Source organism: Stigmatopora argus, chromosome 10 (genome assembly GCF_051989625.1).
Source record: "Stigmatopora argus isolate UIUO_Sarg chromosome 10, RoL_Sarg_1.0, whole genome shotgun sequence".
In the NCBI taxonomy this organism is placed as follows: Eukaryota; Metazoa; Chordata; class Actinopteri; order Syngnathiformes; family Syngnathidae; genus Stigmatopora; species Stigmatopora argus.
In genome coordinates, this window is record NC_135396.1 from 11979686 (window position 1) to 12000539 (window position 20854).

Here is a 20854-nt window from a genome sequence, read left to right on the forward strand (position 1 = left end):
CCAGATTCCGCTCCCCATTTCTGGTGACACACACACACACACGCACACACACCACCTGTTCACTGGTAGCTATATGGCTCAGTGTAATGTTTGATTTAAAAATGAACGCAAAGGTGACAATCCATCTATTTATCAGAAGTGGGTTTATCTCTCCCTTATAGGACATATGTCTATTTTTAGTTAAAACAAACAAACAAACATGTCGTCTATATGTGGATATCACATTTTTAGGCACATGATAGCCCAAAAATAGTAACATTTTGCAGATGTGGCACACATGACACGAAATGTGAAGTCCACATACAGTATGTGGAAGCCAGCTCTCAATTATATTCATTCATTCATTCATTCATTTTCCAAACCGCTTTATCCTCAGTAGGGTTGCAGGGGGTGCTGGAGCCTATCCCAGCTGACTTTGGGCCAGGGTGGGGGACACTCTGAATCAGTTGCCAGCCGATCGCAGAGCACAAGGAGACGGACAACCATGGACACTCACACCCATACCTAGGGGCAATTAAGAGTGTCCAATCAGCCTACTATGCATGTCTTTGGAATGTGGGAGGAAACCAGAGTACCTGGAGAAAACCCACGCAGGCCCGGGGAAAACATGCAAACTCCATACAGGTGTACCGACCTGGATTTGAACCCACAGCTGTGAGGTCGACGTGCTAACCACTCAAACCGCCGGGCCGTCCCATCAATTATATTCATTTAAAATAATTATTCATCCTGTTAGGGGTAGCGAAAATGTGGCTCTCGAGCAGCATGCGGCTCCCAGCCAAAATGAATGTGGCTCTTTGCTTGTTATCATCTTTTGTATATATTCTGGCTAAGTTGCATTTGTTGTGTGTGTTGAAAGTGGATGCTTATCTGGAAATGAACACATTGTTGTTTTATAAGGGGAAGAAAATGCTCTGGTGCATAATATGGTTTTAATTGTGTGATTTTGCTTGTGTGTCTGTCGGTTGTGGCTATTTGACTCTCACAGTTCATTTTTTTGCTCTTTACGTTTAACTTGTTCTGAGTGTGTCGGGAAGAATGTATTTCATTTTCACAATATTTATCTCAATGCCTGCAATTGTCACTGATGGACATCCAAATTTTGAAGGCTCATCGAACGCCCATTGGCTGTCAATCCTCTCAGTCAAAATCGTTTGGACGTCTAGAACCGTCAATGGCAGTCAAAGAGTCAAATGAGTTAAGGTTGAATTTCACTGCCAGGATTTCATTATTTGGATAAGAATGCAACGTGATGTTGCTTTTTTCCCGTTTGAAATGCTTGAATGAGTAGATGAAATCCATTCAAATGAATTGGTAGTTCTTAATCTATCTAATTCAATGGTTGCATGACAGTCAGAAGCAGGATGTAGCAGAGAGTAAAACGACGCAGCAACCACACAAGAGGCACATGTTGCTTTACATCTACTGTTATGCTGATGTCAATAATGATGGTAATAAGAGGCGTACCACTCACTTGTAAAGCTAATTTTTTCTTCTTTTTTTTTGCTTGCGCTGCTCATGCAGCGGAAAGAAGCGAGTGGTCCTTTCCTTTCTCAATATGGAAATAGTATTGTAGAGGCGATGTTTATTCATACAAATGGCACTGATGTACAGACACATGGGAAACCTCGGCCAAAAAAAAAGCCAACTTTTGTTTCGTACCACTTCTCTCGGGTGGTCCCCAATAAAACTTAATGGTCAACATGATATATTGGTCAATAAAATCTCATTCTTTATTTGTGCCGTAGTTGCAATCAGAATTCGCCATCGACAAGTTCTACTCTTCATGTAGATCATCTTTTGATCAGTTTATACATGACTACTAGTACTTGTATTAAATTAATTGGTGCAATACTGCAAATTTAATTTCAAGATTGCTGTAATCTACCCTTCAAGATTTACTAACCAGAAGAGTCATAATAAACATGAAACAAAAAAACAGACCTTGTTATTTTTTTCCCACTGATTTAAAAAAGTATAGAAGAATTAGAACGAAATCTGGGAATAATTTACGCACACATTTCCTGCACCAGTAGGTGGTGCTGCAACATATGCCCAAAAAAACTGGGAGCAATTTCGGGTTCAATGTTCAAAGATAAGAGAATTAAAGAAGAATACTAAAGCTTACTATTTGAATTATGTGATAATTAATATCTATTTTGCATTTGATCTGTTGACCTGGTTTGGACTGGCTTCTTGAGAAAAGCAATGATTAATTGAAGTCTCAGATAAGATAACATTTACGTTTCTATATGGACATTGCTTACTTACTAAAGTGCCACTGAGTCTTATGACACTAGTGAGGGAAAAAAGCTATTAGGGCCCGTTTGGGAAATTTTAACGAAAATGTTTCTCTTTTTGTTGGCCTACTCCTCCCCAATTGCACAAGGTTCAACTTTTACCTGCATCTTAAGAGTAGGGGACATTATTAATTATTTAAAATGACAAATAACAAAATATTCTTAATGAGTTCATCTTTTGATACCCCAGTAGTATGTTTTGGGTCACTGTTATGCTGAAATACTCATCCAAGTGATCCACCTTTAATGGTCTTGCAGAAGGGAAAGGTGGTTTTAAACCAAGATTGTAAAAATTAGTATTAGTCGCAGGCCCAGCCAAACTATGAAAAAAAGTGTGACTTATTGTTCGTAACATATGGTAAATACTAGTAACTCCTCCTACACTGTAAATTTCACAGTGTAAATATCGTATTTGAAAACTATTTTTTAGTGGAAAACTGAATAAAGTAAATACTGACGCTTACACTCTGACTACACTTCTGATGAAATTTAGTAGGCAGTGCAACCCGGTACACTTTTTAACTCTCAGCCAAAGACATTTGATCTTTTCAGGGATTCTTAGCTTTAGAGCTATGTGGGAAATCCTCCCTTGGTTCTTTCTTTTTCTTTTTTTTATCACCTGCTGTCTTTAATTCATGCATGCTACCCCCTTCTATTCTCTTCCACTATGTTGTCCCTTTTGAACTTTTTGGGAGCCCTGTGGCTTTCAAAGGGTCAAAAAAGGGCAGCCTACTGTCTGATCGAAGGCAGAGCGTGGGATAAACATGTAGTACCACCTGTCCATTTTGCTCTGAGCTGACACCACGGGTGCCACTGTACTCACACCTCTGTTGTCTCACCTCTCCCTGCTTATTATTATTTTCAATTGTTTACAACCCGGCAATGTAGAAGCAAAGTGACGAAAGCACACAATTTTGTTGGTATAGAGCTCATGCCCAAGTTGGACCACAGAGGGATGTGTTACTGGTGTAAGGACCCCTACTGTCTGACAACTGCCACACTGAGCCAAATTAAGAAGTCACACTGGCAATAGCCCACCCTTTTCTCACACTTAACAATATTGTGGACTCATTTTGCCCAAGCCCAGAAGAGCGGGGGTGTTTGATTGAGGCAAAGAAGCGTGTCCTGGGGAGAGAGTCAATTATAGTTCTGGGGTCACACAGAGAATGGTAGGAGGCAAAGTCCTTCAAGATGGAACATTTGCCTTTCAAATGGCACCCGTAGATCAAACCTTTCTGCGGATTTGTGGGTCTTTCAGTGAATGTCTGCTGTGCAGAAGATGGTTTTCTTATCATCACTAGTTTTTATATCTGTGCCCAGAGGGATCCGTCTGAAATAATTTTTAGGAACACAGTGATCAAAAGTTGGGTTTTAAGGAAAAGTTTGCTGCAGACAGCACCTCAAACTTCTGTATAACTTTCTGCACTGACTGAAAGCGAACATCCCTCTGCCATTGGCTTATCCTGGAGCCACAGGGCCCCCTGTAGGCTGAATCTTTACTGATGAAAACATAGAGAGGAGGGGGAAGGCCACAACGCAATTTTAGGCTCCCCTGACCCAGGCCCAGAGTCGGCAACACTCCTGATGGATTAAAGAGGGTAGGCATAGTTACAAGGTGCTCCTGGGTTACAGGGTTATGGAAGCTAAGAGCCCCCCCTCCAAAATTAAGAAACAGTCCAATGGTTTTAATTTGAGGGGGGACAGTGTTGAGCAACTCTCTTCTTCCATCATAAATGGTGTAAAAAGAAAAGCCCTGTCTTTCTAGCCACCAGCCTTTTTGACCGTCGATGGAGTTCACACCTGAAACAACAGAAGTTTTCAATAAATGACTGAAGCCTTCAAAAAGTAAATATCCATGTTGAAATTCTGCCCATGGATTACGGTCAGTCTAACTTTCTATTTAGATTTGTTGACACAGTTATTTTGGTAGATGTCATTCATTATTGTAGTCATTGGCTCGCTAAGCAAAACAAATGTGAGAACACTAGTTTAGATCCTATGAAAATGCAGTAAAACTGAATCAAAATTAAAAAAACCTTACCGATTTTGTAGAGAGAACTGTTGCAGACCTCCACTTCCCAGTAATACTGCCCCTGTGTAATGACAACATCAGCGCAAACTTGAGGGAGGTAATTTGTCACACTGGGGTCAGAGGTCATCATCAGCCTCCTGATGTTATTTGGAAGTGGATCAATTGAGATTGCTACTTGGTAAGTAACAGTGAGGGAGGAATTGGAAAGATGGAGCGAAGGAGGTGCTGTTCTTGGGTCGAGAGCAAAATGTAAACCTAAGTGAAATGTAAAATAAGAAAAATAAAGATTATAATATAGAAGCATATTTATAAAAATAAGAATATATATTTATAAAAACACACAATGTGCAAAATAGGAATTGAACAAGTCAACTGGCTTCTAATTAGTTATTTCCAAAGATGCAATTCAAATGAAATTACCACCAGACATTCGAATGCCCTCCACAGATGAAAAGAATCCCCAGTGGATAAATATTGATTATCAGGAATTCAATTCAATTGTGCCATACTACCTTAAAAAAAATCAGTAATTATTATTTGCACATGAAATAAGTGCAAACCAACATCAGCTGGTTTGGAGCAAATTGATGGTCATCTCATCTATGGTACATTTTAGAATGTGAACCTTACCCTTTACAGACTGCTCCATTTTATCCTCCTCTAGTTCTATACTGTCCTCAACTGGTGATATGGTAAAACTGCAAGCCCTGGCACCTGGATTAAATATCAAGACAAGACTGTCAATTCTCAATGAATTACATAACGTAGTACTCGTTTACTACTTGGTGGTATTTGAAAAAAAGACTCTTTAAAGAAATAGTATGTTTGTCTGTCTCAATGATGTAGTTTTTGTTACTAATTCAAAAAGATAGCAGTTTCCTAATACTCAAATATAGATGTTATAAATAGCAGAGTACAGACAAATATTTCGGAATGGTGATGAAAAACCTAGATTGTTGTTGAGTTATAGAGAGATAATCTTCTATTGTGTCTCCCTTATCTCTTGCAAATACAATATGAACCATTCCAACCCATAACAATTAATTCTAAACTCCTTTGTCACACAAACTTTCTACAATGAAGGCATACGTTCTGAGGTAGCAGAGTGTATCTAATAAACCCACATATGTAAATATACTCACATTTCTCCATCTCTTTAAAGGACACTACATCATAATAGTCCCCCTGATTTTTTTCAGTGAAAAAAAAAATGATATTAGAGTAATGTATAGAACTGTTTCAAATAATTTTTAAGAGTCACAATTCTTACCTGCAAAAAGTGCACTGGTTGGCGTGGTTCAGTTGCTCCCTCATGTCTGCCAGTATACTGACTGACATATTCAGATTTAATAATGGGATATTTTGGGAGACAGGTTAGAGCAGATGACCAGGATCTACATGGCAGCTCCACATCATACAGACATAATGGACAAAACAATGAGCAGCCATGGATTTTTGCATCATAGCGATTAGAATGACCTGACCTTTTCTCCCCTTCCGTTAATATGCATTGAACACACATGGTATGAGAACATGGGAGGATCAGAATTTCGTCTGTATCTCTGTTACAAGGACATTTGGAGAACTTCTGAAATCCTTCAGGATAGTTTTTTTCATCCCTGTTAATATGTTTCATTTTTCTGGGACAAAAAGCCTGCCCTGCTATTTTGATGCCCAGACAAATGTTTAACCATACTTTTATACGCCTTCATTTCGTATCTGTCAGCAATTGGAATATAATTTTTGTTCACATCCAAAGCTTATTGAGTTCGACATTTAATTGTAAAAAAAAGAAAAAAAAATAGAAAGATTTTTTTTAAATAAAACAAAAAACAATAATTCCATTTACTGTTCAGAAGCGTGACTATCTGCATCCATATGCTCTTCGGAAAGCAAGGCCTCCGGCATTGGTGAAGAGCTTCCCATCCTTTGGAAAAGAAGACATGCTTCAGGATGCAGTGTTTTTTTTAATATCCCGCTGTGGTAAAAATGACACAATTCACTCTTCTCGAAAAGACCAAAAGCTTACTGAAAGCCTGGAGGATATAAGGAAGAAATCCCCATGTTGTGCTAACTCAATTGTGTCCTAGATGACTGTTAAGGCTGCATTATGTAGCATGGGTAGGGAGCTGATAAAAGAGAAAAAAGGGGGTGGTCATGACAGAGTAGCCCAGCCTTTCAAAAGGCACTTACTGCTTGGCGTTGCTAGGGGAACGGCTCTTCCCATAGAGAAGTGAAGCTACACAAGATAATGTGTTGCAAAGACCTTTTGCATGAATAAAATTTGTAGGCCTGTGCACATATAATTCTCTATTTAAAAGCACCACAATTTATTCCCAGTTACATTAAAGAGGTCTGGAAAAAATACTTCTGCATTAAGTTTGCACACATAAACACATCCTTCAACAAGAAGCCATGAAATGCCTGTGCCATACATTCAGTTCTTTTCCTGGTGTTGAAAAGGTGTGTTCTGAGGACATGGTCAGATGTTGTGGGGGGATGTTTTAGATTAATCAGCATTCAAGAGAATTGATTGAATTAGAGGAACATACAAACATTGAGTGTAAATGACCTTTGTCGAACAATGGTTGGTCAAAGTACTAATTAAGCATGAAAAATGCACATTACTTGGGCCTCTGATAATGAAAAAAATAAGATTTAAACATACACAAAATTATGCCACTTATAAATGCAGTCATTTTGTGACATTTGTTATATTCTCGCAAATAAACACTGATATACTCAAATACTCGAGACAAAGGGTGTTAGTGATATCACTAAAATGACAGGTATCTGTAATATATGCATTTGATTGGCTAATGGAATGGAATTGAATAACTTTATTTGTCAATGTAATCAGTCCAATAAAATTATGTTCTAGGTAAACAGTAATAAAATGTTTCCTTGGACTAAGGATGATAAGATCTTGGAAATATTGGGTTTTATTTTTTCAACCTCTGCTATTACACACCAGAAAAAAATAATTCTGTGCCTCACAGTTCTGATTTTTTAACCCCAGGTGTAGAAGTTCCTATCTGGAGTTTGCAGGTTCTCTTACGTGGGTTTTCTTTGGGTTGTCCGGTTTCCAGCAATATCCCCAAAACATGCATGATAGGCTGGTTGAACACTTGGAATTTGAGTGAATGAATAAATGTAAATTAATAAATGTGTTGTCAGACCTTTTAAGTATACTTTCATCAATGTAACAGTGCTTGAATATATTTTCTGAGTACTTTACCACCCATTCACAGATTTCAATCTGCTCCTTTCAAAGAGATTTGATGAATAAAAGTCAGTGTAATCGAGTCAAATCCCCCATGGGTTTACTCATTCAATAAAAGTTTGATCAGCAAGTTGCATGCTGTGATAGGACAGAACAGAGAAGATCATGCGATCTCATCATCACCATTATAACATCATCATCTGGATTTCTCTCGTCAAGCTGGCCAACATATCATTGTTAGCGGAAATTGTATTTGGCACTTTTTGTCTTAACTTGTCTCACGAATTAAAATGCTCATGATTATACAAGATTTTAGCAAGTAGAGAAACAAACTATACTGCTCTCTTCTACTGTCATAATCAAGATAAATTACTAACAATATAGTAATCGTTTTGTTTTAGTTTGAATAGCAGACCCGGAAATACACATGAATTGTGCTACTTGGTCACATGATCATTGATCGCTCTCCAGTGTAGTATAAGCAGAGAAATGACCCATCCCATCATGGGGACTCTCGTGGACATATACCCGATCTTAAAAACTTTTTGACAGTCTTTTAACTTGGGAAACGCTCCGAAATATTTCGCATACATCAGACATTTTCATCCAGCGTCGCTATGTTGTTGGCCGGGCAATGTGTTTTCGAGTCGCCAGTGCCCAGGACATGGCACTGATTAACTTTCTTGGTTCAAAATTTATTGGCTTGTTGATTGTTGAAACAGCCAGCGTCATAAACAGAAGGAAAAAAAGAATGAGAAAAAAAGAGAAAACAATCAAGTAAGTTTGTGTAGCTTTTGGAGTTTCAAGATGACAGAGCGGACCCCTCTCCTCCACTACCGGCTCTCCACCAGCGTCAATGAGTCCGAGCTCCGATCACCTCCGACCGGCCAGGTGCCGAAGGAGCATCCGATCAGCCCCCGGCATCGGTTCTCCCACTCGGGTCAACCAAAGAAACTGTCTACTTTTTTCGGCGTGGTCATCCCTACCTTGCTGTCCATGTTCAGCGTGGTTGTATTTTTAAGAATCGGTGAGTGGTCAAAGAATTATTAATCAAATATGCACATGAGGTTTAAAATTCGCTTGAGGGCATTAACAGAGTAAAACTATGCCACATAATACAGTTTTGCTAATGCTCAGATTTGTATTAATGTGGTCAAGAAATTATGTCTATAAATCCATTCATTCTAATCATTTTTATTTATTTATTTTTGAAGTTTAGACTCTTAAGTTCTAGATGTTAAAATGGAATTAGAAAAATATCAATAGGAACTAACATTAAACCATCTCGTTTTACAAGTTCTATTCGTGTGTGAATGGGGTATCAGTTTTACATACTACTAACATCAACTTTGCCCCCTCAGAGGTCTTAGGTGTACAATTAGTAGAAATATTTTTTATTCAACACGGCTTGCAGTAATGAACTTGAACTGATTTTAGGGCAGTGGTTCTTAACCTGGGTTCGATCGAACCCAAGTCCGGTCTTCAATAGCCCCTATCCAGTCTGTTTTCCATGTCTCCCTCCACCAACACACCTCAATCAAATAATCCGGATCGGTATCAAGCTTCTGGACAGCTTGCTGATGAGTTGATCATTTAATTCAAGTGTATGGGTGAAGGGAGATATGGAAAACAGACCTGATAGGGGCTCCCAAGGCCACCCCTGCCTTAGGGGTTAAGTGAGTCGGTCTCAGGGGTTCGGTGGAGCCTCAGCCGCGGAGGTCAAGACACGTCGACTCATCATGTGTATTCAAGATAGCATGTCCCACTTGACCATCACTGGCATTGATTGGCCAACCAGTGCTGCGAGGAATTTATATATATTGAATTTGAGAAAAAAAATCTTTGACACTAAAGTAGGGTTTGGTGAATGCGCATATGAAACTGGTAGGGTTTGGTAGCTCCAACAAGATTAAGAACCACCATTTTAGGGGAACCAGCAGCAGAGCTCAAAACAAAGTGCACATGCATATTTAGGCCAAATATATATATTTTTAAATAAGCAAATGAGCATGAGTGTTTACCACGTCTGTCTCACAGTTCTGAGATCGAAGGTTCAACCTCTGGTGGGTTCTAATCTTCCATTGTTGAGTTTCCATGTTTTTCCTGGGCCTACCTGGGTTTTCTCCAGGTACTCCGGTTTCCTCACAAATCCCAGATATGTACTTGCTGGGCTGGCTGAACACTCTATTTTGCCCTTAGGTATGTATGAGTGTGAGCATGAATGGTTGTACATCTCCTTGTGCCCTGTGTTTGGCTGGCAACCAATTCAGGGTTTCCTGGGATACTAGGTTCCAGGACCAAACATTACATGATCTTCTGTTACTATCATTAGTTTCTTAAGAGAAATAGTTCTACTTGCGGTCGTGTTTGCCTAGTGGTTGAATTTACAGCAGCCGAAAAGCACCATGGTACTAAAAATATACAACTTGTACTACTGTAATCACTACAATTAGCACAACACCTCACTGTTCTGAAAAGGGTGAAGTTTGAATATTCTCTTTGTGCACAGTTGGTATTTTCCTGGGTATTCCTGTTTCATCCCATAAACATGCACCTGATGTTAATTGAACACTCTACAATTTTTCATAGTTGTGAATTGAATGGTTTTATTGAAGGCTTGTTCTTCTGCCCATAGGCTCCAGCACCCCTGCAACCTCGTACGGATAAACAGATTAGATGATGGATGAATTAATTCCGCTCATTTAAAAGTTATGGTCAGATAGTGGCTAAAACAAACATGTTTATTAGTGTGAAGCAAGAAATTACAAACTGACATGGAAAGTTTTATAATATTGCTGCAGTAAAAGCGCAGACAATCATGAAGCACTGACAGACGTTGACATTTATCTTGAATTTGATTCAATCTCCACACATGCAATTGTTGATCTACTTTGTCAAGTCTGTTAGTTCTACCACCATGCTACTTTCTACCCCCACCCCAAGTCTCGTGAGATGTCAGCTGCTACGGCGTGCATACTCACGCTTGCATTTGGACATATTTACACGCACGCACAACACACAGTGGCGTCTGTGTAAGACCTAAGACTATTCACTCACACTAACATGCCAGCCTGCAAAGGAATTAACAATGGTTTTATTGTTCAAAACCAAACTCTAAGGTATAATATGCACTGCTTATATTATTACAGTGTTTTCTGAGTATTCATTATGATGATGATTATTTTTATTAATAAACACAGTTGTTACCTTGATCTTGAAAAACACTCCAAAGAAGCGAGTCATATTGTTACACAGTAACTGTATTCCACTAAGTTATTTCTGTGAAACTTCAGGGATGTGTTACAATAATGTAGAGCAAAGTTACAAAGTACATCACAGAAACAAACAAAACGAAGCATGAATACCTTTTGTATTCATTGAAACGATAAATCCACAATGGCCAGAATATAAACGTCACATTCTAATTCATTCTGAGTGCCAGCTACTATGAAGGGAAAGATCTAGAGGGCAATGGGGTGGCCAGACATGATGTATGGCTTAGAGCTGAGGTGGGCAATTATTCCATGAATGGCAGCAATGGGTCCTGGTCTTTGTTTCAACCAATGCAGCACACACAGTTAAACCAATAAGGTTATTGCTGAAACAAATTGCACTTGACTGCAATCCACTTATTAAACTTGTAAGCCAGTGGATTGGTGGAAATGTGTCGTATTGTACAGTTAGACTAAAAAACTGCACCCATTTTGGCCCTTTGTGGACCAATTGCCCAACCCTGACTTAGAGACTAACTCTCAAGGAAAGAGAAGAGACAATGCTAGAAATAGTAGAGATGAAGATTCGGAGTTACCAGGTTGGATAGAAATTTTCAATGAGATAATAGGGAGACTGAAGGTTAGATGTTTTGGAGTCAAGGTCAAATAGACCAGTCTTAGATGGTTTGGACATGTATCTATCGGTAGACAGATGTTGAAGTGAAGCTGCTAGGTACAGAATGTAATGAAGGAGGACAAAATTGGTGGATCTAGGGGAGGATGATGCTAATGACAGGGTGAAATGGAAAAAGTCAATTCGCTGTGGTGACTCCTCACGGGACAACCCGAAAGTTGAGTAGAAGTAAGGTCTGTAGTTGTATCTCGGCATATGAGTTGATAACTAGAGCGTGGTACCGTGTCTTATTATCTATTCATTAAATGTTATTTAAATCAGTTAAACTACCTTTCATGTGGGTGCTCATTACATTAACTAATTGGTATTTTTATATTTGATTTTTCTCCCCCCAAGGATTCTTGGTTGGCCAGTCTGGACTGTATCAAGGAATCACCATGTTCATTGTGGCATACTTCATCATTTCCATGACTGTTCTGTCAGTATGTGCTATATCCACAAATGGAGCCCTAGATGCTGGGGGAGCCTATTGTATCCTTTTGAACACATTTTATCTTATTTGAACAGAAGGTAAAACATTCTATACAGTGCATGGCAAATCCATTTCACAGCGGAGATAACAAATGACATCAGTTAATATATGACAAACTGAGTGCTATAATTGTTTTCCTGTTCTCCATCTCTTTTATTTTTTACAGTAATCCCTCAATTATCGTATATTCACTTTTCGCAAATTCATTATTTTGAGATTAGCTTTTTTCCTGCTATTAACTATTTAAAAAAAAATCTGTTCAGAAAAATGTGAAAATCCACGCTGAAACCCGTAAGCGTAAGCCACTCTTGTTACTAGGACTCAGCACTGAAGAAAAAAAAGTTATAATAGGGGTGACCCTACTTTGCGATTTTTCAATTATCGCGGCCATGTCTGGTCTACATTAACCATGACATTCGAGGGATTACCGCACATAGTATTCAATTTTAAAACATATTTTAGCATGTTTCAGCATGTAATTTATCATGATTTCATTTTTATACTATGTGAAATATTCCTTGGGTGTCCATTTTTGTTTATATGTCACAGCAAATCACACTCAAGAAACCTCGTCTACAGCAGGTTTAAGAGCACCCAGCAATTGCATCAGCCAAATATGATTAGCAACAGGGCAAAATGAAAACAGTTATTGACGTTTGATTTCTTCCAAATACACTTTTTTCTTTTACCCTGTCAATAGGCTGTCCTTTTAAAATTAACTTTACTGTTTCCCAGACTACATTTCCTTATCGTTCCTCAGACATGATCAGCAGAGCATTGGGCCCAGAATTTGGTGGTAGTATTGGAATCATGTTCTTCTTGGCTAATGTGTGTGCTTGTGCTCTTTATGTGCTGGGTTTAGTTGAAGCCATTATTGCTACCTTTGGAGTGCCAGAGGGTAAGTTTGACCTTGATTAGTCATTTAACAGGTTGAAAAATGTCATCTTTGCTTATAATGGTTTTCGGAAATTTGTATAAAGTGTATTGAGGATTACATGAACGTATGTCTAATGATGTAATTAAAATTTTGACATCTGATTTCCTTTTAGATGGGATACTTGCTACTTCTAACTACCAGGTTCTGCCTTCTGGCTACTGGTGGTCTCTACTTTATGCCACAGCCATTGCCCTACTTTGTTTGCTTGTGTGCATGGTTGGTGCTCACATCTATGCCAAGGCCACCTTCCTCATCTTCCTTGTGGTCATGTTTGTCCTCGGCACAATCTTTATCAGCTTCTTTGCTGTGCATCCTCGCACCATTCTCCTGCCTGGTTTTGCCAACTCCAACCGTATGGTAAATGCAACAGGCCCCAGTACAGCGAACTTTACCGGCTTCAAGTTGGAAACGCTTATAGGAAACTTGTGGGGTAAGGCGGATTGAAATAGTACGGAAATAGATACAGTCGTGTTATGTTGTGAAATCAGTTATTTTGATTTAAAATGATGAAAAATATTTATTTCCATGTGGAAAAAAATGTTGATTGGTTAGTGACTTGGAAGGCTTGTGTAAATAGTAATAGCTGTAATTGGAATATCTATGGATGCAATGTTCAATTTGTATACACACTCAGGACATTTGTCTACATTTGGAGTTTTGCAGTCATTTGAATTCACTATAAAATCCTTTTTTTCTATTTTTAGACACTATTAACACATTGATAATGAAAACATTTGATTTGAAAACTTTAATTAAATGACAAAATGTCATCAAATTTCACATCAATCATGTGGGACATCCAATGTTGTAATATTTTTTTCTCTTTTTTTCCCAAATGCAATTTCTAATCTAATGTCTACATCAATTGAACTCAAATGTATTTATGTCAAAATATTGATGGCTTGACTCCATGATTTCCCTTAGAATTTGATTGGCCATTAGTAAAGATAAGAATTTAAAAAGCCATTGCTATCAACTCCCTAATCACCAGATTAAAAAAAAAGTAAATCAAGGACTGTTTGTTGTATTTTGTTTTCAATTCAATTCAAAGCAGGCTAGAAAGTTTTTCCCATGTCACAACTTCACAATTTCTGAAAATAGTGTCTGCATAGTAAGGAGTTCGCAAAGTATATCGTTGCCCCTTGCTGATTTGAGATGGAAGTATTAAAAACAACAATAACTTATTTACTGTTCTCTTCATACAGCTGACTACACTTCTGATTACACAACGGGAACCACAATGACATTTGCCACTGTTTTTGCTGTCATGTTCAATGGTTGCACTGGCATCATGGCGGGGTCTAATATGTCAGGTATTTGGACTGGTTTTAATCAAGTTTATCTAAACCAATAACTTGTGTGCAAACTGACCTAATGAATATGCTTGACTCATCTCCAAGGTGACCTCAAGAATCCAAGCTACTCCATTCCACGTGGTACTATCACAGCTGTCATATTCACGTTCATCATCTACAACCTTCTTAGTGTGCTTGTTGCCTGCTCATGTGACCGGTTAGTAATGCTCAAAGACATACTCTCAAACATTTCTTTAACTCGTGAGTCAAAATCAAGATGCGATTGGATGGCCACCAATTCAGGCAGCCCCCGTCTGGTGCCCATAGTTAGCTGGGATAGGCTCCAGAACCCCCTGCAACCCATGTGAGGATAAACAGTTCAGAAAATGAATGAATAAATGAATTTTGTGAAAGTAAACCAAGCTGAACTAAAAATTATATATTAATTAAGATTTGTGTGATATTTCTTTCAAGACAAGATAATTCAGTTTAAAAAAAAAAAGATAAAAGACTTAAATCAATCAAAATGTCATTTTATTTGAAATATACTGTTTTTTTTTTTTGTGCTGAAAACCAGCATTTCCCCTCATTTCTTTTCTTTAGAGTATTTTCCCCATGTGCTCCTTTTACAGCTTCAATTTCCATACTTTTTTCCCACTCTTTTTCAAGTCTATTTCACACTTCTATAGTTCATTATTGATCAGCTCCAGATAAAGCGTTGCTAAGGTGTTAAATTGACATGACAAGGCTATTAAACAGGCACTGGAGATCAATGGAGCGATAATTTATTCCCATCCATTACCACTTGCACGACTACGCACACTCACTGAATGGAAAGCAAGCTTCTCAGACATTGTGGGTCTCTAGCTTGCTTGGTAATGTATGTTTTCAGTCTGTTCACAATATTCATTCTGTTCACTATAACTAAAAAAAACCTATCCCATAATATTTCTCAACAGTTCTAAGAATTTTACTGGACTCGTACTCATGTGGCGCGAGTCATGGGCCTACAAAACACAATATATCTACTATGACAGTAATTCTGTAGTGTGGCAGTGAGTTGGCAGTTCTTCCATAAAGCACTTTTGACACTCTAATGATGTCCTACATGAAATGCCTCCTCCTTAAATATGTGCAGTAGCAATGCAAGTAAAACAACATATTGACAAACCTTAAATTGTAACGTCACCATTGTAATAGGACGTAGAGATGTTATCGAATTTTGTTAAAAAAGTAAGTCTCTAAAGATGGAAAAATAACTGAACATGATTTAACTGCACTGTGCAAGTTTGAAAATAAACATTTCTTAATGATTAAATAGAATTTTAAGGCCAATGATTCGATGATTTGAAAGCTTGGATTTGCTGATCACTTTTTCATGCTCACTCAAATGCCAATTCAAGTCACCACTAATATATGCACGTATCTAGATAAGGCACAAAACCTCAACATCATTCTCCTGTCTCTCCCCTGCCTAAATACTCTGTTGATGATAATCTTGATCCTAGCGAACAATAGCCTACCAACACAGTACAAAGCTTGGCAACATAAAGAAAAGAAAAAAAACAAGCTATATGCTGTTTTTGAATTATTATTTACTATTTAAATGAGTCTTTTGATAAACACAAGAGGGAGCCTGGATACCACAATTTGAGAATCATACTTCATTTATCATATTCCAAAAAAAGAAACCACAGTAATGGAATGGAACATGACCCCAGATTATTTGATTAACAGATTTACATTTTGAAATTGAATTTTTAAAGTGTGAAAGGCAGTAGGCATAGGACAGTGTTTTATAAAGTGCCGCAAGAGAACCAACCACAAGTTGTATGTCAACCACTCCAGTGTTATGTAAAAGAATAATTTGAAAATGTATAAATTGACTAAAACCTATAATTCCGCTGCAGTAATTTTATAATGTATTCAGTTGGATTTAACTTTAAATTTATTTTCTTTAAAATTCTTTTTAGTACGGTTTCAGGTCCTGTTCTTTCGACTCCATTATTATTTAAGTTTCATGTAACATATTTCATAATTGATTCCTTTTTAAGTACGGTAATCACTTCAATATATTTAAACAGCGTCAATGTTCAAACTGTTAGAGTGGTTTATAATAATAAATAATATCGCCACTTCATTTTATTTTTATTTTTATTCCACCAGACTTCAGTCCAATATGCTACTCACCCTAAAATGTGTTTGTTTTTATTGAAATTATGTTGAACGTCATGGTTTTACTTTACATTAGGACCCTTTGACCCTTTGTGGTATAATTCATTTTATTTTTATAAAAAGTCAGCATGACAAGGCATTCCACTCCATATGTAAATAACACTGCTCATTTATTTGCATTAATTGAAAAAATACTTTTAAACTACACTTCAAAATGTGCAATTCACTGCAATTGTATTAGTCGTCCAAATGGTGGCAGTCAAGCTTTCTAACAAATCTGTACTGCTGCACTCAAACATTCTTTATTTTCTATTCTCATTCTTAAATTGGTGTTTGCAACACATATTTAAAAAAATCAGTAGTGCATTAAAGAAACTTCATGGGTTTTAATAACTGTTGAAAATTTCTGTGAATTACAATTGTATATTTCTTAAAAATTAATAATTGCCCAACAGTGTTTGTGGCGCCTGTGGTAGCAGAAGAGATTAATATTGTCTGCGGTCACTATAAAGAACGGGGTTTGCAGCAACAACTGATAAAGATTCTCAATCTCTTGCACCATGCTATTATCTGAACCTCCCACAAAATTCCTTGAATATAACTTCCTTTTTTTTCGAACTTATAGTTTTTTTGAAGAATGTTTTGTGGGTTGGTTGAAACTTTACACATTGTTGTATGCATCATATAATAGTTACATTTTATTTTGTAAATATATAATATTGTAAAATAATTTCCTGATTAATAAATTTGGAAAAAGATACCTCATTATCAATCACCTTTAATCAGTTTAGATAAAAATATTTGTTATTTTGCGTCCTTTCCTGCAAGAGCACACAGTCTGTTAATCTAAAATAGCTGGAATAGCATATTATTATATAAATTACTTTGTACTTATGGTTTGAGTTCATTTTGCCTGGGACTCAGCTAAAAAAAAAGCAACCAACATTTTCCATCATAAAATGCATTTATCATCACAGTCACTGTAAATGTTTCATTCTCATTTACATATTAAGAAAAGCTAATTGTACATAATTTAAAAATGGAACCTTCGGTTCCCAGGTCACTTTATGGAATAGCTTAATATTTAGTCATTTTTTTAGATAAACATAAATGATATGCCAGAGTAGAAAGGGCTAGTGATAGTGACGATGAAGACTAAGACGATATGTGATATGGAGAATCTATTAACCTCCTGTGACCAGCTAGTCAGGCATGATCGATTTCCCTTTCCCCTTTTTTGAAACAGTCTGTGTGATTGTGTGTGGGTGTGTAGGGGGATGCAGAGCTTTTCATTCAGTGTCATTGCATTATTGCTTTCTTATTATGTTTAGCGTCTAACCTGCGTTGTAACTCTTGCTCTCGAAGTCTTTGGGTGACCAATCTCTTTTTTCCAAAATCTTTTTTTAAAATCTTTTATTGGCGGCCCATGGCCGAGTGGTTAGCCCGTTGGCCTCAGAGTTCTGAGATAAAGGGTTGGATCCCACGTCCTTCCTCTGTTGAGTTTTCATGTTCCCCCAAGGCTTCTGTGAGTTTTCTCTTGGTACTGTAGTTTCCTCCCACACCCCAAAAACATGCAGCATAAGCTGGTTGAACACTCTAAATTGCCCCTAGCTATGAGTGTGAGCGTGAATGGTTGTCTGTCTCGTTGTGCCCTGCGATTGGCTGGCCACCAACTCAGGGTGTCCTCTGTCTGGTGCCTGAATTTAGCTAGATAGGCTCCAGCACCCCCTGTGATCCTTTGCAGAACAGAAAATGAATGAATGAATGATCTGGTCTTGCCATCTTTATTATGCAAATGTTTAGTTGCAAGTGTTTCCTGCTGAAAAATGTTGTGCATGAGTGACCTGCAATATAATCCGTTCTGTGCTAGAGAAAGCTTTGGTATTAAAAAATTATTTGATAATTATATTAGTTGGAATCTGCTGGGCTTTCTTTTGTTGCCCTATCTCTGACACGCAGCGTCTATGTAAATATTTGTTTTGCCTACATATCCGTTAAAATGTTTGTCATCTGCAAAAAAAAATCAAACATATTCATACAATCCATCCTGTTTTAATTTTTTGATACATTTTCATCAGGTTTCATACTAATTTACCCACATTCTTTACCCAGTGTTATTAAACCGCATTTATATTTTAAATTTAAAGACGGATCAAGTTTATTTACCAGTATGTACCAGTATTTTACGACATATAAACGTCCTGAGGTCATGGCTGAATTGATTTGAATTTGTTACATTTCTTACAAGAGTTCAATAAATCCTCCTCAAACCAAAGATTTGAAATGTTAAGCCATGCAGAACTAACAAACATGATGAACCAAGCCAACGTGATTATTTCATTTAAATTAATTGTGTTGTTTTTTTCGACAGCGTCCCATTCCTCCACATTAAGTATTATTTCATTATCATCGATTGCGCAATTCTGTCCAGGAGGAACATTTAAAATCAATTTTTGCTTCAGTGATGTTGTTTTAACATGTCAATAACATTTTTAATTATTTTCAAAGAGCCTCTTTTAAACATTTATCCCTTAAAACTCATGATTGGTAGCACATGCTCAGAATCACATGACACTTGTTCTTATTAAGAATTAGCATTTCATAGTTTATTGTAGAAAGCTACAATTGTGTGATGTACTGCATGCTAATAGGATTGTAGTAAAGAAATGCCATCCCAATAATATATTGGCTTTATTGAAAGCTGGTATGTCTCTGTGTCCTCTACGACTTACTGGCGACTAGTCTTGGCTGGTGTCTGCTTTTCACCCGAATTCAGCTGGAATAGGCTCCAGCACCCTGCGACCCTGATAAACAGTGTTGAAAATGAATAATACCCACTAGGTCAGAAATGCACCCTTAATTTATAGATACAGACAACGTCTGTGGGCAGCCCAGCGGCTGAGTGGTTAGCGCATTGGCCTTACATTGGGGGACCTGGTATCAAATCCAGGTCGATCCACCTGTGTGGAGTGTGCATGTTCTCCCCGGGCCTGCGTGGGTTTTCTCCAGGTACTCCGGTTTCCTCCCAAATTCCAAAGACATGCATGGTAGGCTGATTGGACACGCTAAATTGCCCCTAGATATGAGTGTGAGCGTGAATGGTTGTTTGTCTCCTTGTGGCCTACGATTGGCTGGCCACTACTTCAGGGTGTCCCCTGCCTCTGGCCCGAAGTCAGCTGGGATAGGCTCCAGCACCCCCCGCGACCCTAGTGAGGATAAAGACAATAAGATGAGATGAGACATTTTAACATGTTTTTCTCGTTATTTGTTCTTTACCGAAGGACCATCAACAATGATTTTAAGAAAGGTGGATGTATATTTCCATCTACTAATAATGTTTAAAATGTGGAAATTATATGTGGTTCATTTGGGAATAGAAAACAAATGTCCAAGACTCCTTGTTGAGACATGGGTTGAATATGAAAATGTGTGTATGCTAATGTGTGTGCGTCCAAATCTGTGTGTACTCAGAGGACTTGTTAGTTATTGATTCCATTTAATAATCCTAAACCACCGTCAACTCCCGCAAGAGCACTTATCTTTCACTTTGGCTCTTTCTCTCTGCCTCCTACAATTTTCTCCTTGCCTCTCTTCCATGCTGTTTCTAGTTCATCTGTCTGTATATTTTCCTTGCTCCTGGTGTACTTCAGCTTTACCCTTTAAGTACTTACAAGGTCATAGTAAAGTGGGGTTAAAGACAAACATTAAAACCCAGCAGTAAGGGATTTCAGTTTGGTGCTAATGCCTTTGTCCCCATACAATTGACTCAATGGTGTCTTGAAGGGCTGAGACCTTTCTTTTGGTAATATTTTGGAGGATGCAACCAGTGTTGATTTTCTGGGGAGGTAATCCGGAAATAGCAATACAAATTAGTTTCGTGCGGCTCATTTGGTCCCTATTAAATTCAGTCCTCTTTGGCGGAAATTAGTTTCATTTCCAATGAGAGTTGGACACTGCCATGCTGCTCTTTATCACTGATTCTTTTCATTCCATTTATGGAAATAATGTCTAAGCACAGACAAGGTTTGAGGTGATCTATTTCTTATGTAACGTCAACGCTCCATCCATTCTTTTTGTGAATAAATTGATTTTATTGGCTTTATTAAGCCATGATCTCTAAGCCCTTCTGCAGTGGTTTGCAGCGGAGTGCGAAGTGGTTGAGTTCGAAATAGAACCATCAAATATGGTATAAATCTCAAGCTTGGCGACATTTATTTTGCCCAAGTGACACAACAGCTAAACCAATAATGAGGACATCAGTTTTAACCCAAACATCTCTCCCCTGTGGCAATCAACAGAGACCCTTAATCCTTTAGCACAACTGACACTTAGGAGGCATTCACTCTGTTGGGACTTATCTTCAGATCAAATCATTTGAATTGTTTTTGTTTGGAACATCATTTTTATTTTAGAATTGTAAGATGTAGTGCAAATAAAAAGTATTGTATGAGGCTGTACCTTAATTGGACAGGGCAATGATGCAATCTACTACTAAGGCACACACGTTTTTTTGT

At 37.8% G+C, this 20854-nt stretch overlaps 2 protein-coding genes across 2 annotated transcripts in view; one reads left to right on the top strand and one right to left on the bottom strand.

Moving 5' to 3' along the window:
* Positions 1–2817: 2817 nt before the first annotated feature.
* On the bottom strand, positions 2818–6258 carry LOC144083672 (SPRY domain-containing protein 4). Its single transcript, XM_077611667.1, has 5 exons — positions 6182–6258; positions 6029–6051; positions 4963–5046; positions 4342–4587; positions 2818–4100 (listed from the first exon to the last, which is right to left on the bottom strand). Exons 1-5 carry the CDS (start codon positions 6256–6258, stop codon positions 3658–3660), a joined length of 873 nt encoding a protein of 290 aa, XP_077467793.1. The 3' UTR covers positions 2818–3657.
* Positions 6259–7995: 1737 nt separating this feature from the next.
* Positions 7996–20854, top strand: part of LOC144083934 (solute carrier family 12 member 9) — a 30048-nt gene continuing 17189 nt past the window's right edge. Inside the window, exons 1-6 of the mRNA XM_077612140.1 lie at positions 7996–8582; positions 11798–11932; positions 12694–12831; positions 12983–13300; positions 14076–14183; positions 14271–14382. Coding sequence (XP_077468266.1) covers positions 8363–8582; positions 11798–11932; positions 12694–12831; positions 12983–13300; positions 14076–14183; positions 14271–14382 — 1031 coding nt within the window. The 5' untranslated portion in view covers positions 7996–8362. The remainder of the gene's footprint in view (positions 8583–11797; positions 11933–12693; positions 12832–12982; positions 13301–14075; positions 14184–14270; positions 14383–20854) is intronic.

Excerpts from the sequence above, each read along its gene's own strand:
- LOC144083672 (XM_077611667.1), bottom strand. The coding sequence starts at position 6,258 with ATGGGAAGCTCTTCACCAATGCCGGAGGCCTTGCTTTCCGAAGAGCAT. Across the intron at positions 6,052-6,181 it reads GATAGTCACGCTTCTGAACA|ATACGAAATGAAGGCGTATA; the intron begins GTAAATGGAATT and ends AATTGCTGACAG. Across the intron at positions 5,047-6,028 it reads CGAAATGAAGGCGTATAAAA|GTGCCAGGGCTTGCAGTTTT; the intron begins GTATGGTTAAAC and ends TATTTAATCCAG.